Source organism: Xiphophorus maculatus, chromosome 7 (genome assembly GCF_002775205.1).
Source record: "Xiphophorus maculatus strain JP 163 A chromosome 7, X_maculatus-5.0-male, whole genome shotgun sequence".
Classification (NCBI taxonomy): Eukaryota; Metazoa; Chordata; class Actinopteri; order Cyprinodontiformes; family Poeciliidae; genus Xiphophorus; species Xiphophorus maculatus.
In genome coordinates, this window is record NC_036449.1 from 23,676,960 (window position 1) to 23,693,859 (window position 16,900).

General features: G+C 35.7%; 1 protein-coding gene across 2 annotated transcripts in view; it reads right to left on the reverse strand.

Annotated features, from left to right (window-relative positions):
• lrp1b (LDL receptor related protein 1B) overlaps positions 1 to 16,900 on the reverse strand; it is a 320,393-nt gene that overhangs the window by 69,932 nt on the left and 233,561 nt on the right. For both annotated transcript variants that reach the window (XM_023337136.1, XM_023337135.1), the window contains exons 43-50: positions 13,479 to 13,683; positions 10,267 to 10,459; positions 8,398 to 8,523; positions 5,940 to 6,068; positions 5,657 to 5,776; positions 3,662 to 3,775; positions 3,317 to 3,466; positions 2,990 to 3,112 (exon numbers count right to left, since the gene is read on the reverse strand). In XM_023337136.1, coding sequence (XP_023192904.1) covers positions 2,990 to 3,112; positions 3,317 to 3,466; positions 3,662 to 3,775; positions 5,657 to 5,776; positions 5,940 to 6,068; positions 8,398 to 8,523; positions 10,267 to 10,459; positions 13,479 to 13,683 — 1,160 coding nt within the window. The remainder of the gene's footprint in view (positions 1 to 2,989; positions 3,113 to 3,316; positions 3,467 to 3,661; positions 3,776 to 5,656; positions 5,777 to 5,939; positions 6,069 to 8,397; positions 8,524 to 10,266; positions 10,460 to 13,478; positions 13,684 to 16,900) is intronic.

Consider the following 16,900-nt stretch of genomic DNA (forward strand, 5'->3'; position numbering starts at 1 on the left):
ATGTGTGCTGCAGGTCAGACCACAGCACAGGGAATATGGATCCAACTAAAGGTGGGGGGTAGCAGTGGAAGAATAGCTCCCACTGAGTTGGTTTCCCCCCTGTCAGACTTTATACATCACTCTATCTTTACGCGGACTCATACCAGGATGTCAGATACGGGTGAGATAAACATTAAATTGCTAAATCTGGAAACTCAGATTATCCAGACATCCTGTGCATGAATCCAAATTTGCACTTCAAATGTGAACAGCTGCTTGAAGTGTATAACAAAATAGCAGGTCTAAAGCACACTAAATGCATCAAAGGCAGTCTTTCATGTCTCATTTTCAATAGTGAATTGCAAAGTAGAAAAGTGCATTATTCATTGTGAAAGGTAGAAATGATTATTTCGTCCAACCAGATGTGGAACTTGAAATCTCTGAAATGCAAAGACATTTTCTTCAAACCACAATGCTTTTGCAGTCATGTTATCTGTCACTCGGGCTTCTTATATGATAACTAACCCAGAGGAATAGTAATGTCAGTTTGTTGTGAAAAGAAAAGAGCATCTTGGAGATTTGGAGTGTAATCCACAACAGTCTTTATAAAAGCACAAACAGGCCAAAGTGACATTTCTTGATAAAAAATGAAAATTGTCTTTATATACTATGCTGCTTTTTAGCATCAAGACTGATAATATTCAAAATAAGTCAGAATTTAAAAGGCATATAACTATTGCATTGCCGTTACATTGTACCTCATGTTAAAGCATAAATAAAAAAAAAATTAAAAAAGAATTTAAAAGGCATTAAACAAAAATTTTATAAATTGCATTACTTCTGTCCATTCTTTGCAGCTAAACATTAATAAAAAATTTGTTCCTGTCATTTGAACAGATAGACAGTAATCAGACCGTCTTGAACTTTCTGGATGACTTCTGTGGTGCCTTTTATTTGTCTTTTTATGCCGTCAGACTAAAATTGTTGGTTTTTATGCCGTCACACTTCACTGTTTTGCATTGCTTCCATGCAATATCTTTAGGTATATTTAAATCGGTTCATGTTGGTGGCATGTTTTGGCTTACTTGACAACATTTAAGGTTTTTTTTTCTGGAGTTGATATCTTGGATTCATACATTGGATGAAAAATATGAAATAATCATAGATTTTCTCTATTTTGCAAATGGTCAGCACAATACTTACACACTCAGTTATACACATATACCATCATAAATATTCAGCAAGTTTCACCCCAACCACATGTTTTGTTTTGCTTTTTTTATATTGCCATCAATACACTTCTGGGATAGTTTTTTTCCTCAGAAGGAGCAGAGCTCATTTTTCTAGCATGAATAGGATTTTCTAGAAGCGTTTAATACAGGTCAGGGCAGCACCAGAAGCTTAATGCTTTTTAGGCACATTCATTTGTAAGATGTACCTAAACATCCTAGCTATTTTTTTTTGTTATCTGATGATGACACTACTTAAAATTATATCAATGTCACATTAGCAAAAAGAGATATTTTATTAGATTCCATAGTCAAAATACATGCATTAAATTACATATTATGTTGTGCTGAAGTCGTATATTTAAAAGTGATGCAATACTCTTTCACTCTGCAGACCAGCAACATCCCTCACTGCTAGCTCCACAATATCTTATATTTAAACTCAATAAACTCAAAGCGTAGGTCGTTTTTCCTTTTTTTTTTTTTCAAAATGTCTGCATATGGATTAATAAATCAAATCCAATTACCTTGCAGACATGTGATGGTGATAGAGTTTAACAGCAACTCTGACCACCTACATCAAAGCACTAAGCTCATTTTGCTTTGATGCGAGACATACCGCCGTGTGACTGAGTACGTGTGCGGATGCTTGTTGAGTTTTTTTGGGCTAAAATGATCAAGTACCTTGACTTAATTATGCTTCCACTGTTTAATTGGAGAGATCCTGACTTTGTCATAGCAGGTTCTACATACATTAGCATGCATGAAAGAAGAAGCAGGAATGCTTGCCTGGGGTGCAGGAAGTAGTTGAGTGTCATTGTAAAGTCTAATTCTTTCACTTTTTCAGAGAACCTATATTTGCATGCACAGTATAACTGCTTCATAGACTGATGGGTGGTTAATTAACTGTTATGCTGGAAGTGCTGTACTTTAGAATTCAAACAGAGAAGTCAAAAAATGTATGTCATATCCAGGGTCAGAATTAGACTTTCAAACAAGCGCCAGTGCTCACTTAGAAAAAACAACGACAGAAGAAAATGTCTGTTCTTTTTGTGATGGTCAAAGATGAAAACTCTTTATAATTATAATTTTCTTTGACAAATGGTATCAACTAACCAACACACATTTCTGGATCACATGCTACAACACAGAAAAACACAGACAAAATATCGTCAGGTGAATTCATTTAGTCCTAAAACTTCCATTATATAGCTTTTTATGAATATCATACAAATGCATTTGAATGGTAATGTATAAAACTTAAAATATTACCTTTTTTTAGAACACAATGACACTGTAAGGGTTCTTGTCAGTACCGTGCAGAAAGTATACCCCTTTATCTAGTCTATATTTTATCACACTATACAGTGGTTTATCGAAATTTTATGGAATTATATATTAATTTCATTGTGTAGATGCTTCTCTGAAGTTGGGAAAGAAAAACTACTCAGAGTTAATGGGATGCTGACTCAGAGGGTCGTAATACGCACGCTAAACTTTTCAACATTTCTTTGTAGAAAATTATTTAAATCATCACTTTCAATTGATCACTTATGTGCTATTTGTATTGGTCCATCATATAAAATTCTGGTTGCTGGTTGTTTGCAAAGCATTGCATTATATCTGGATACTTTGCAAATTCTAAATGTAATCCTAAAGACAGAGTCACGTTGCATTTCAACATAAAGCAATAAGTTAGTTAAAAGAATACATATTTTGTAAACATGAACCATTTATGACACCATACTTTCATTTTTCGGACTTAAAACATGTTGACTTACCACACTGGAATTCATCTGCTCCATCTTCACAGTCTTTTTGGCCGTCACACAGCCACACACTAGAAATGCAATTCCCACTCGGGCAAGCAAAGTGGCCCTCCTCGCACTTCTGCCCGTGGGAAACTGGGGCATACAACAAAATCAAGTCAATCCGCTGAGCTTTAGCAATGATTGAGGTCATTATCATCTCCCAAGTTCTCTCTGAATCCCTTGTTTCACTGCCATAATCATCTCCAAAAATGAGATGGAGTGTTTTCAAACTGACGCCGGCTTTCCTGACCCGCCTCTGATTTCACAGGAAAAAACGTGAGTCTTTGTGCAGCTCACCCAGGCAGTTGGTTTCATCTGCGTAGTCTCCGCAGTCATTTGCACCATCGCAAATCCATGACGGATGGATGCACAGCGAGGTGGAGTTGCAGCTGATGAAATCCTTTTCTTTCACCCCCAGCTTGTAAAAGTGAGAGCAATCGGTGTGGTCTGAATACAAAACACATCACTAGAATGACTTCCTTGTCACAATGCCACTGAAATGGGAGGTGATCGTGAAGAGTGAAGCACTGAATCTGGCCTATCTAAAGTTAAAATCACTGTATATTTGATTTGCTAGAGAAGCAGCTGTGTGTATGTGTATGTGTTTTAATTTTGGCTGTGATGAAAAAAGGAACCACTTACTGCAATTTTTTTCATCTGAGGCATCAGCACAGTCAATGACCTGGTTACACCAAGCTGAGATGGATACGCAGCTCCCATCCTTGCAAGACATTTCAGATGAGCCACATGTGGTATCTGTTGGAGCAAATGAACATTTTCTATTAAAAAAAAAAACAAAAAACAGGACCTTTCCCATGTCTGGTTCAAAACCACTCTTTCAAACCTGTAGTAAAAATTAACAAGGCGCTCAGAAGAATTTACTTAATGACTTCTGTGTTTGTGCAGTTGGACAGCTTTTGTAGTAAATGTCAAATCCAGTATACTGCTGCAGAAAAACACAGTAAAGAGATATCTACTCATAAGCTTGCACACACTTATCATGAGCATGAATGCCGCCATCATTTTGCATTTTCAGTACTTCATTTTAACTGTTGCCTTTTGGGGGTGGAGGTTAAGATAAAACATATAAATATATGCACACATTCTTGCTAAAATCTGGATAATAAGGTGCTATGGTGGCACCAGGGTTAGAGCATGTAACCCATGTACCCAGGCCTCTTGCACACACAAGAACAGTTGCATGTGTGCATCTGTGTTCAGTCATGCATGCAAAGATGAGAACTTTTCTATTTTTTCATGTGTTTATTGGTTAATTACGCTACATATTGTAGTTTTTTTTACCACCTTATTCTTTCACAACTCTGTCTCGAGATCAGGCGTCAAAATATACACTAGCAGTAAAATTGAGGTGAATTCCCTGATGTGCATGAAACACTGAAATGCAATGATAACCTGAAAGTGCTCAACCTGAGCTGACTGCAGTTTGTCCTTTGACAAGCTACAACATTTTTCTCTTGATTCTCCTGGATGTTTCTCTCACTGTAAATCAGTCTGAAAAGAGGTGAGTTCATGACTTTGGACTTTTGACTTCAAAGCTGTTTCCCATCTTAAACTAAATTGGCCACGATGGACAGGTGTTACAAATCTATGCATCAAGACACATATCCCTTACCAACCTCTCCCTGCTCATATGATGCTTCTTAATCTGTTTACAAATAATATTGATTCAGAATGCTGATTCTGTGTAGGTAGGGATTTATATAATTGAGAAATGGTACTGTAAAACAGTCTTTCCAATGTAGTTTATTGATTTCTATAGTTCTAATTCCACAAATACACTTGAGATGAGGCAGTTATATGTGTAAATGTTGAAATTGATACAAAACATTTCCAGACACTTAATTTCTATGCAAAAATGGTCTCTTTATATTGAAAAACTGGCACTCTTCCCTGAGTGCTCAACATTCAGTTCTCTTTCCTGTCCTTAAACATTTGAGTTGATTGTTTTATTATCATTTCACCTCAATGAACAAATACAGAAAATAAAAAATTAAATGAGATTCCTGCACATTAAAACTGCATATATACTTCTGATTTGAAGTCCATAAAAAAGATAAATTTTATTTCTGTACATAAGTTTGTAACAGCATAATTATGTATTCTGTTGGTCAGTAAAAAAAAAAAGGTTCTTGATGTACTAATGAAAAAACAAGAGGTTGGTAATGGATACAACATTCTGTGATAAACTCGCTACTAAAATCCCAGATTGCTAAATTGGACGATCCTCATTAATTATCAACCCATTGGTATCTCCTGGTGGGTTTAGTCAGCCTGGCCAAAATCTCTAAGCTTCAATATTCTCCCACTCTCATCAATTACTGCATGAAAATAAACATATATGGAAAAGGAAGAAAAAAAAAACACCTTCAAAGACACAGTCTCACCAGCAAAATAAAAAAAATGAAAAAACACCAAATATTGTTCAAGCAACTTCCAGGGGCAGTGGTTGGGCATCTCTTTTAATTTGTGCACTCCTTATGATCTCTGGGCTTATTAAACAGCGAGGGCTTAGCACAGCGTGTGGTCTTGTGAGCTGTATTAACATAGGCATGAGTGTGACTAGATCCTGCCCTCAAAGGCAGGCTAGAGCGCGAGATCAAACAGCTGCAAACTCACTACTACAGAAGGCTTCATCTGAGTTATCCCCACAGTCATCGATCCCATCACAGAAACGACCACTGGCAACACATCTCTGGTTGTAGCAGGATCTAAAACCCCTCCGGCAGGTCCTGTTATCTGAAGGACAATTGAATTGCTTTAAAATTATTTCCAAACTCAAGGTATCATCTAGTGTTTTTTTTTTTTTTTTATTAAATCTGTCAGAATCCTAATTAACCTTAAATGTTGTTGCTGGTTATCTTCTGTTTTCTTTTATATAGATGTATTAAGTTTCTCTTACCACAGTACTGCATCTTCTCATCTGATTTATCTTTGCAGTGGGCCACACCGTCGCAGGTTAGCTGATAGTCGATACACTCTCCATTTCCACACTCAAATTCAGTGTAAATGTTACATGATGAATTTTCTGCTGCAGAAAAGAAAATGGGATGAAATAAAATGATAGTAAATTTTATTAGTGTCGATGTTAATATCGTTAAGCAGTTATTTTAACAAATAAGATGCCATAACTGTCAACTTTGATACCATCTAATACTTAATACATCTAATATTAATACTGAAATTTGTAAAAACTCATCATTCATATGAATGCCATCTGTAACTTTAAATTATATATCAGAAATGTTCACTTTTGGAATGGAATGATAGTACACACATAGAACTGTGATATTTAAAAAAAAAGAAGATAATGTGTTTTTCTCTAATTCACACATGGAAAAAAAATAATCATAGCTAGACTTCGATAATACTGGGTTGAATGACTCTTAGGGAATAACTGTAACCATCAGTTAGTGTTCTTAATGACTCTGGCTGGAGATAAGACCATTACTGTGTATTACTCAAAGACTGTGGATTCATTTTTGTGTCCATATCAGAAACTGTTCATAAGCCCAAATTCATATTTTTTCAAAAAAGGAGAGATTGGTGACCTTTCCCAGAAACCTAATGGTAACTTGTTTTATTCATTCCAAAATATTTTCTGTGCTTTGATGTTTATTTGATAATAATCCTGTTTGATCATCCAACAGCAACCAAACTTTAACTGAGTTGTTGATTTGAGGTGATATTGAAGAACTGGAAGGTAGTCCACCTTCTTACTTATTCCATATACTTTGTGCAATAGGTTTTTAACAGCTAAAACATAACCTCACTGTGGATAATCATCTAAAACTTTTTCTCCTCTGAAAAAAGAATGTCTTTTTCTCTAAAATACATTTAGATTGTCCATGTGGGCAGCAGCGCCTCAGAGGTTGAAGTTGTTGATTTTGCAGCAGATGTTCTTTCATGGTTGACAAACTTTTATTCCCTGTTTATGTTAAAATAGCTTTATTATGGACAATGAACCTTATTTTAGCAAATTCTAATTTATGAAAGTCTTGAGATTTGGTGATTCTTGGGTTGTCATTGAGCAATGCCACATAACTGAGGGTGACAGTTTGGGTACAATGATAATACCTTGCACCAATATGGGTATTTTAAACAACACAAAGATTCCAAACACACATTAAAACTGGTTTTACAATGGTTTTACTAATCTTATTTACAATACTTTTACACTAAACCCAACTGCTTTAAATAAACTTCATCATTTCAGATAAGAACCGGACAAAAATCAATCAAGAATTAAGCTAGAAACTTGATGGTAGTTACACCTGAGTACAGTTTCCCTGTAACTTGCTAACAGACACTTTCCTAAATATCCTTAGAGGTTCATGTATATATTTGAGTCTTTACAAATAGTTCTTTTTTTGTGAACTACAGAAAAACAATAATAAATTGAAACTACTCCCATTTTTTAAATGCATCAATTAATGAAGTTGTTTATTTTACAATCATTCCAAACTTGATAATAATAATAATAATAATAATAATAATAATAATAATAATAATAATAATAATAATAATAAAAAAGTTAAATACTTCACTGAAAGACAAAAACTAATATGACACTGAAACCTAAGGTGACAATTTGTTAACCACTGACTGGAATTTTAAATTTGGCTGTGCAATTTCAATACTATTCCATAAATATTCACAAATATATTAATAAACACCCAATACAGAATTAGTTTGAATTCACTCATTATATAAACATCTTAATTTCAACACTCAAATCATCAACAGACCTCAATCTGATCTTTTAAAGCTAAAAAAAGGCAAAAACCTCTTTATTTTAATAATGCATCAAGTCAGGCTGTATATAAAAAATAGCGTACCATCCACTGCCATGACATTTAAGCTAGCATCCAGCTCTGAGTCACACACCATGTTCTGTCTGGCCAAACTTTGCTTGTTTGAACAGCCCCTCCCACCATATGGCCCATTAGCATAATGACTTTCAATTTCAACTAGTGATGTCAATTAGAAAGCAAGGCATCACTTGTAGTGGTTTATAATTGAGAAGTGTAGAAACCATCTCACTCCTTTGAACTGTTTCATTCTGCATATTTTTTACTCAGATAGCAACCTTGTTTATGCACAAATACTTACTGAGTTTCTAATAAAAAAAAACATCTTCTTCAAAGTACTACAACCAACATCTGGTTGCTTGTTGGATTGTTAAATGAATACAGAATTTCAGAGAACAAACTAAAAAAAATTAAGATATTTAAAAATAAACTTACAAAGAACAAAAATCAAAGATGTCCTTAAAATATCTGGTATTTCTTTTAGTGTCTGTGTTGGGTAAGGTGTAGCTCATTTTAGAATGAATCAATGTGAAACTCCTGGTGACTTACACACACATCTGTTGTCATCCAGCAGCACACGCTCTCCACGGCAAGTGCAGTTGACCCTTCCATGAGCTGTCAGCAGACAGAGGTCACCACAGCCTCCGTTCATGTGTCGGCATGGGGAGAGCTCACCTTCAATAACATTCAAACACAGCTAATTAGGCTTTAACAAAGAAAGAAAATTCAGTTCAGGTAACTTTAATGCATTCAGAGTATTCTGTGGAACATACAATATATCACATTTGTATAAAGGAATAAAATGGTTTTTTAAAAGCTCTATAGGCTATTAAATAATATGGTAGAATATGAAACAAAACAACAACACAGGTTTCACATTTCACTGACAGCGTACCATTTTCTTTCCACTTTCCGATAATTCACTACCTTATCTTGGTCCTTTATAAAACTTTCTAATACTGTAAATTATTTTTATATTTATGCTTGTTTTGAGACCAAATATGAACATGTTCAAGGGGTGTTAACACATAAATTACTCATCTTTTTATTATAGTGTTCCAGAGTGAAATTCACAATGTATTTAATTCCCTTTATTAAAAAATGTTGGTGTAAACATACAGAGAACCTGAAGGCCTATAAACCTATTTTTGTGCTTTTACTTTGAAACAGTTGCTGAAAAAAATTCCCTGTTAATTCCTAGGGGGAAAATGTAAGAAATATTAAAGCAAAAGATGCATTCTATATCAGAATTATTTAGAGACATTTGAGTGTTGTTTTCAAAAAAGAATAGACACATCTATCTGATCTGCAGCTCAGGTAAGGTAGTTTTATGAACATTACTTATATTCAGGATATGCGTGACAATGAAAACAAAATTAGAGTGCAACAACGTAAAGACAGAAAGGAATAAACTAATATACCAAGCCGACATTTCCGTTCACTGCACATGAAATTGCAAACTTGCAGCTGGCTCATTCAGGTCACAGGATGCAATAATTTCCCATAACAAGATAAACAAGGAAATGAGATGCTCTCGCCATCCGATGCCAAGCCAGTGGGATGTGCTTAAGCTCACCTTCCATGTCCTACTTGGAAATTAAACTTTCTACGGCACTTAAGAGACTCCCTCTACAACATAAGCTACTGTTTTATTAATTACCACTGAGGTTTAAGTTTCTCGCCATTCTAAATACGACTACTTTCATTTATCAACTCGCCGTCTTTCGCATCAAATTAATATGTTCTTTAAAGTAAGCTCCAACTGGGTGATAACTAACAGCTATATCTGGTATTGTTGCTGACTAATATATATGTGGGTTTGAATCATTTAAATTACTTCTTCAAGTAAAGAAAAATATCAAAATCTCTAAAAAAGATAAAGATGTGCAAATCAAGCAATATGACCCATGCCTCTTTAGTAATGGTTTTATTTTTGCTTCCAGAGTGCTCATATCTACATAATATAAAGTGTATACAAGTTAATGAAAATATCACTGTTGTTAATTCTTAGACAAAACCAAAAATGTATACGTTCAGTTCAACATACATCAGTATGGAGAACATAACTAATAGTTGTGATATCAAGAGACTATCACTTGAGATGTTGAGTTGCAAAGAACATCCTGGTCACCTTTCTGATACCCTTCAAGGTTTACAATTGAGCCAGTACTTTTCAGTTTTGATATGATGGGTTTAAAAGTGCCTCGTTAAATGTTCAAAGTTTGGGAAACTGTTTTACAACTCGACCCTACTCTGAAATTCTCTGCACGATGTTTGTTCACACATGTTCTCTAGCAATGGTCTGAGGCCAGAGGCTAAAATAGATAAAAATTTTGTGGTGTTAGTGTGACAAAAAGCAAATAGATTCAAGAGGTATACCTTTTCAAATTGCAACAGTAGATTGGTTCTTGTACTTACAGTTATTGGTATCCTTTGCCACGACTATTATTCCCATTGGCTGATGGGGTATATCTGCTCGAAGCACCTTGGTGTCAGCACCAGTGTACTTATTTGATCGTAGGACAGCTCGACGGGCCCAGTCAGACCAGTAAATAAAATCTGCATAGATGGCCAGCCCATAGAAGTTTCCGGGTCCTGATTTAAGTATGACCTAAAAGAACATATAGAGCAGGGAGCTGCTGTTAGGTCATGGGGAGAATTATGTAATATTCCTTTCACAAAAATGTATTTCTAAAAGAAAACTGTATAGGATGCAGACAATCTGTATATAACCCCTGGAAAAATGGGGAAAAATATTGTGTCTACTCATTAATCAACAAATCAACCCCTGCTGCCAGCTTCACTGCTTAACCCAGATGTTGGGGGAGTAAATGACAGTGCCATTGGCAACGAGGCAAGAATCCATCAGATGCTTCCTTCTGGGACTCCCCCCCGGCTTGTATAGAGGATCATGGACTCCAACAGCTTGGTCGCCTCAGCCATTAGGGGGACAGGCTTGTAAGCGACAACACATTAGCCCTGTGCCATACTGGGATTAATAGGACAGGTGTTGATTAAAGGAGCCCAGCGTGTGGAAGCAACAACTGGCCACAACGCGACTGAGAAACAGTGAAGAACAGAGAAATAAACGACAGATGGTGTGGGGAAGAGCATATTGATAGGAAATTAGATTTGGGAGATGTTCGGTTTAAAGGCAGCAACTCATTAGTTTTGTGCTGAACTCATGTTTTGAGTAAATTAGTAACCAGTCTGTCTCGATTCAAAAGTATCCAGATATGATTGTAGAAATTACTGGTAGTTTATGATGCAGCAGGGAAAATAAATATGAACACATCAATGTTTTTCTACATTTCTAATGGGGCTATTGTCATGAAATATACACCAGATGTCACCAGAGTGATCCTTGGCTGCTGAACAACTCTTTAGATTATTCTTTTGACGCGTTGTCAGAAGTCTTGCAAGGAGGTGGTGGTCACTGAAACATTCAGATGTCAGAAAATACATTTTGTAACCAGTGCCACTTTACACTCAGCTGGAACCTGCTTCAGCCCTGGGATTAAGAAACCTTAAGTCATCAGCTATAGGGCTAAACCACTTGATATTAAACGATACACAAAGGGAGCAGGACTGCTTGAAAGATTTCAGTTATTTTCTTGGCTTTCAATTCCTTTTTGCATCTCCTTTTTCATGCGTTCAATAACTACTTCCTTCATTACACTTGATAATACATAACGTAAAATTTGGACAAATTGGGGCGTGCTGTGGTGGCGCAGGGGGTTAGCACGCCCACGTTTGGAGGCCTTGGTCCTCGACGCGGATGTCGCGGGTTCGACTCCCGGTCCCAACGACATTTGCCGCATGTCTTCCCCCCTCTCCTCACCCTCCTTCCTGTCTGCCTACTGTTGAAAAAATACGAGCCACTAGTGCCGCAAAAACTCTTCGGAGAAAAAAATGGAAAAAAAAAAAAAAAAATTGGACAAATTTTTCTGACTTACTTTTTAAATGCGGATCACTTGGACTGTCAACAGCCCATTCAGAGACATTTTACTGAAGAAAAGTGCTTGATATTTGTTTGTTGTGGAAATTGATATTTCATTACATTTAAAACCAACATTAAGTAATGCAAGTGATGCTTTACACATATTAAACTGAACAGTTTGATATCTTTCAGTTTTGTAGTAGTTTCTATGATGGTGAAAAATCACAGCTTCTTAGCTAAACTTGCTGACCCTCTTGCTGTCATCGTTAATGTCGTCATCACTCTAAATATGACACTGAGGTGAGAACTATGCAAACATTCGACTCCCCCAAGCTCCCCGTCAGCATATATTAGTACTGCAGTTAAGAGAAGCTGTGCCCTGAAAGACAAAACTGCTACTAAAGTTTACACTAATATGACTCATTACAAAAAGTACTTTATCATGGTTATTCTTTTGCCTTAGTCTGTTCTAATTCCTAATTGAAATCCTGTGGTTACTGGCATTTCTTGGTAATTTGAACACATCTTTTGTCACATAGAATTAAACAATATTCTTTAAAGTGACAAGCTGCCTTAAGCTTTCACAGTAAGTAACTTGTCTGCAGTGGATGCTTTGTCTTACTACAGTTTGGTTTGAGGATGGCGTTAACAGCTAGCTATCTCTGTTCAATTTACACATTTTAATTGGAAAGGAAATGCTGCACCCAGAGCAGTCTTGCTGCAAAGCTTTCATTAGCAGGACAAGGCTGCTGCAGGTTCAGGTGGGGTCTCAAAGGTGAAGACTTTCTGAGCCTAGTGACCCAGCTCATCACACATATGGGTAACTAATTGAGATGGGCCAAACTGCTGGGCCGCATGAGCCATGTCAAGCAAAAACTAGATTCTCCAGCATGAAAAGGTCATCCTGTACTGTAATCCTCTGCATACCCAGGACACAGCTGTTGGGATGTCATACATTATGCATGAAACTTTTATGGACAAAACTTGAGCTCCCCCTTGCTGGGTTTTATTTACTTTACCAAGAACGGACTTTTGTGATTAAGGAAACCATCTGTGCCCTCAGAGAAGAAATAGGACAACTTCAAGAGGTATTTCAAATCCCATCTGCTGTGTGGAGGATCTTGTTCCAGGAACGTAACTGCACAGAAGTTTCTTTTTAATGCAAGAAAAAAAAAGCTATTTACTATGCTCATCTCTCCAAGTGTAGTTGAAAATTAAAATGCATAAATACATTAGAAGCAATGGGAATTATCACCAATTATAACAAATAGAGATGCATGTGCGTCATGTAAAGACTTTTGTTCCCCTTTTGTTTTATAGAAAAACTAACGCAGAAATGTGTTAGTTTTTATGACCCAATCATGGCTGGAATTTCTCAAAAGTCAAAGGCAACTTGGAACTATAACATACCTTTAGCATAACATAAGAATGGGAAAGCAGCACGGCTTGTAAAATTAATTGTAAATAGTCTTAACTTTTTGTGATCTAGCTCATTGTTATGTGAGGTCTTACACTGTCAGGTACAGTGAGTATAAAACAATTTAAAATAATATGACTTTTTCAAAATATGTTTCTTAAATCTTGGGAATTCAGGACATAACACAGAAATGCAAAACTAAACAATTAAAATGAGAAGTATTCTTTTTTCACAACAGCCACAAATTGTTGCATTTTTTGTTTTCCTACTTACATATCGACTGGAGCCATCGTAGTCACATCTCTCAATCTTGCCAAGGCTTCCATCTGAGAAGTAGAGCTTTTCTGCTTTGTGGTCAATTGTCAGTCCATTTGGCGTCAGGATGTCAGAGCTGATTATAATCCTGATGTTCTTGCCAACTAAGGTGGATCTCATGATGCTGGGTCTCTGCTCATTCCAGTTGGTCCAAAACATCAAGCTAAGCATACAGAATGGACAGTAAAGATCAGCTTTACAAAGTACACAGTGCAAAACCTATTTTCAAACTTTACATCCTATTATTTCAGAGAAACGTTTCTTGTAGTCTATCAGTCCCTGACATCGGTCTGAGGAAGGTCTGCTCTACTCCTGATTTTCAGCAGAGTTGTTTGAAGGGTTTGTTGATTGCATAGCCCATTTCATGTCACCCCACAGCATTACAATTAGATTAAAATCTGGGTTTTAACTTGCCAAACATCCCCAGACTTTTAAAACTTCCAACTCTATGCTTCACAGTTGAATGATTCTCTTTTGTGAAATGCTATATTTTCTTATGCCAAACGTGTCTTTTGTTCTGATGTCCTAACACTTATTAGGCTCATCTGTCCAAAAAACTATTACAAACATCTTGATCTATCCTTAAGTTTTCTCTGGCAAACTTTATAATTTTCAAGTTATTTTGGTAACAAACGTGTTCTCCTTGCACGTCTCCTAATAAAGTTAAAGGTTTTCAGAATCTTTGGACGATTGTACAGGCAATCACTTTCAAATCAACAATAGAAAGAGCCTGCTGACATGACAACATTGACAGGCTTTGTGATTTCTTTTAGCAGGTGGTGGTATGTCTGTGGTCTGAACTTCCTTGGATTATAATCCTGATCCAATAAATCTGGAGATGTTAGCAATTTAAATGTTTTCCAATTGCAAAGTATTTTCTGTTCAGAAAAATAGCTGATTTCAAATTTGTTTGAGGTCTCATTATCCATTTTCAGAGTCATAAGTTGCCAAAATCTTTCTAAAGGATGGAGATGGGGCCTATGCATTTCAACAGTCAAGGAAACACCAGCCTAAAATGTAAATTTTTCATATACCTCTGTAAACAGTAGAAACTGAGATTACAAGCTTAGACTAAGGCAATTATTTTTGTTACGTATCACAATCCTCTTATAGCTGAAAAGATCTTGTTTCTTCATTTTCACTCTGTAAAAATGATACAAGTTTAGCTCTGGCTCAAAAAAATAACATGGATTATCATCACAGCTTAAATGATAAAAGTCAACTATGCAAATCCAAGTGTGTAAGAACCCAGGAAACAGGTAAGAGTAGTATATGAATACATTTTAAAAAGTCAGTTGTACCATCAGTTGTATGAGACTTGCAATAGAAATGGACAACACAAATCAGACAGAGGCTGTGTTGTTCAGTAAACAAGAAGCAGGATCTCCTTTGACATTTTTAAAAAACCCTTATCTTAATCCTGGCCTCCCACTTCAAAACTTAATGAAGTCATAGAAGTCCACTCTACTACACTGATAAAAAATTCAGGTCAGAAGTCACAACCAGAGTCTACTAATTAATCACTTGAGCTTAAATTTTAATTATCAGACTATGATTCGAGAGTAGGATAGATATGCTGCCAAACTGCCAACCAAGGAGAGACTGGGGTCAAGAAATTAATTTAGTTAGTGTAGCAAGAGTTAGAGGACATTCAGTCTTTTCTGACTGCTCTCAATATATTTATGAAAAAAGAATTTGAAAACAAAATCATGCAAAAACATGCTTCTTTTTTTTTTAGCTGATTTAAATTTTTCAAAACTGCTAAAAACATGCAGAGTTCAACACATAAAAGCTGTTATTTAAAAATTGTACCAGGTATGCCTGACTATGTGTTTTACAAAATAGAGATTCAGGGACAAAAAAAAAAGGTAGGGAAGATATGCTAAAAATGATTCAATAACATAAACTTTTCAATATTTACATCAATATACTAGAGATCAGGACTATCATTCGTGGTTTTGAAAATTAATACAATTAATATAATCCCTAACACAGTATTTCTTGTCATGAAAATTAAGACCTTATCTTGCGAAATAACTGTTAGCTATTTCTACAGCGACATTAGAAAAAAAGTATTTGCACACTTATAGATTTGCTCCTGAAAAAAATAAACAAATTTGAGAAAATACAAAATTCATATTTCAAATGATTAATCTGTTAAGCAAAAAAGGAACCAGCCTGGCCTTACATGAAGAAGTAAGTCTCTCTTTCTAATTTATGAGTTAGCTGTGATTAACTATATTTTCGGAAAGCTATGTTCATTTTCATTATCGACACTCAGGCATGACTGCTATCAAAATTGTAGACACAAGAAATAACTTAAACAGAATCATTTAGACAGCATATAGTGAGCTCAAATATCCAAAAACAGTAACACACCAAACCACAATCTAAGGACATGCAAGACAAACCAAAATCCCTGACATCAGTTTGAAAAGGCTTACAGAGTCATTTCTAAGATTTTAGGCCTCAAGGAAACAAGTTTTTGTGATAGCCATAATCCACGAAAAGAAAAAACCTGAAACAGGGGTCAAGTACAAGAGCAAATCAAGGATTCATCCAGGAGGTCACAAAAAAAGCAAGAACAACATCCTAAGTGCTCAAAGCCTCACTTGTCTCAGTTAAAGTCAATGTTTACTAGTGTGGCTCAATAACAGGAAAGAGACTGGACAAAAATTGCATTCATAGGAGAGTTTCAAGGTGAAGACCCCTGCTGATCTAAAGGAACACAAAGTCTCTTTTCACCTCACCCAATAAATGTCTTTTGAGAAACTTGCCACATTGATGAAAACATTGCTCCATTCTGCTGATTTAAATTTGGACTTAAATGCAATAGAGAATCTGGCATGACCTTAAACAAACCCTTCATGATCAAAACCGTCCAATGTTGCAGAATTAAATGATTCCACAAAGAAGACAAGGGCAGATGTCCTACAAAGGGATGTAAAAGAATCACTGCTAGTTGTCACTAAAGCTTGATGGTAGTTTTTGCTGACAAAAGGGTTATAGATTTGTGGGCACTTAGTTTTATCACATGGAGTCATGCTGGTTTGGATGTTTTTATTTATAATAAATTTCATAATATTTCAAAAATGTCATTTTTAATTTACTGAGGTGTAAAAAAAGGGATACAAATTTGTTAGTGGGAAGTTTTTCTCCGTTGCCATGTTCTTTTGGCTGTCAACAAAAAACAACTAACGTTTAACAAAGAATCTCCTATGTCTTGTTTTTTTTTTTTGCCTAATATTATGTCACATCCTATCTAAACTGGATATATTGCTACATTCCATATTGTTATATTTTTTCTCATTTATTGTGGGTATATGCTTAGAGATTTAGCCTAAAAATGGTCACAGGGATGGTGTTTCTATTACCGAGCA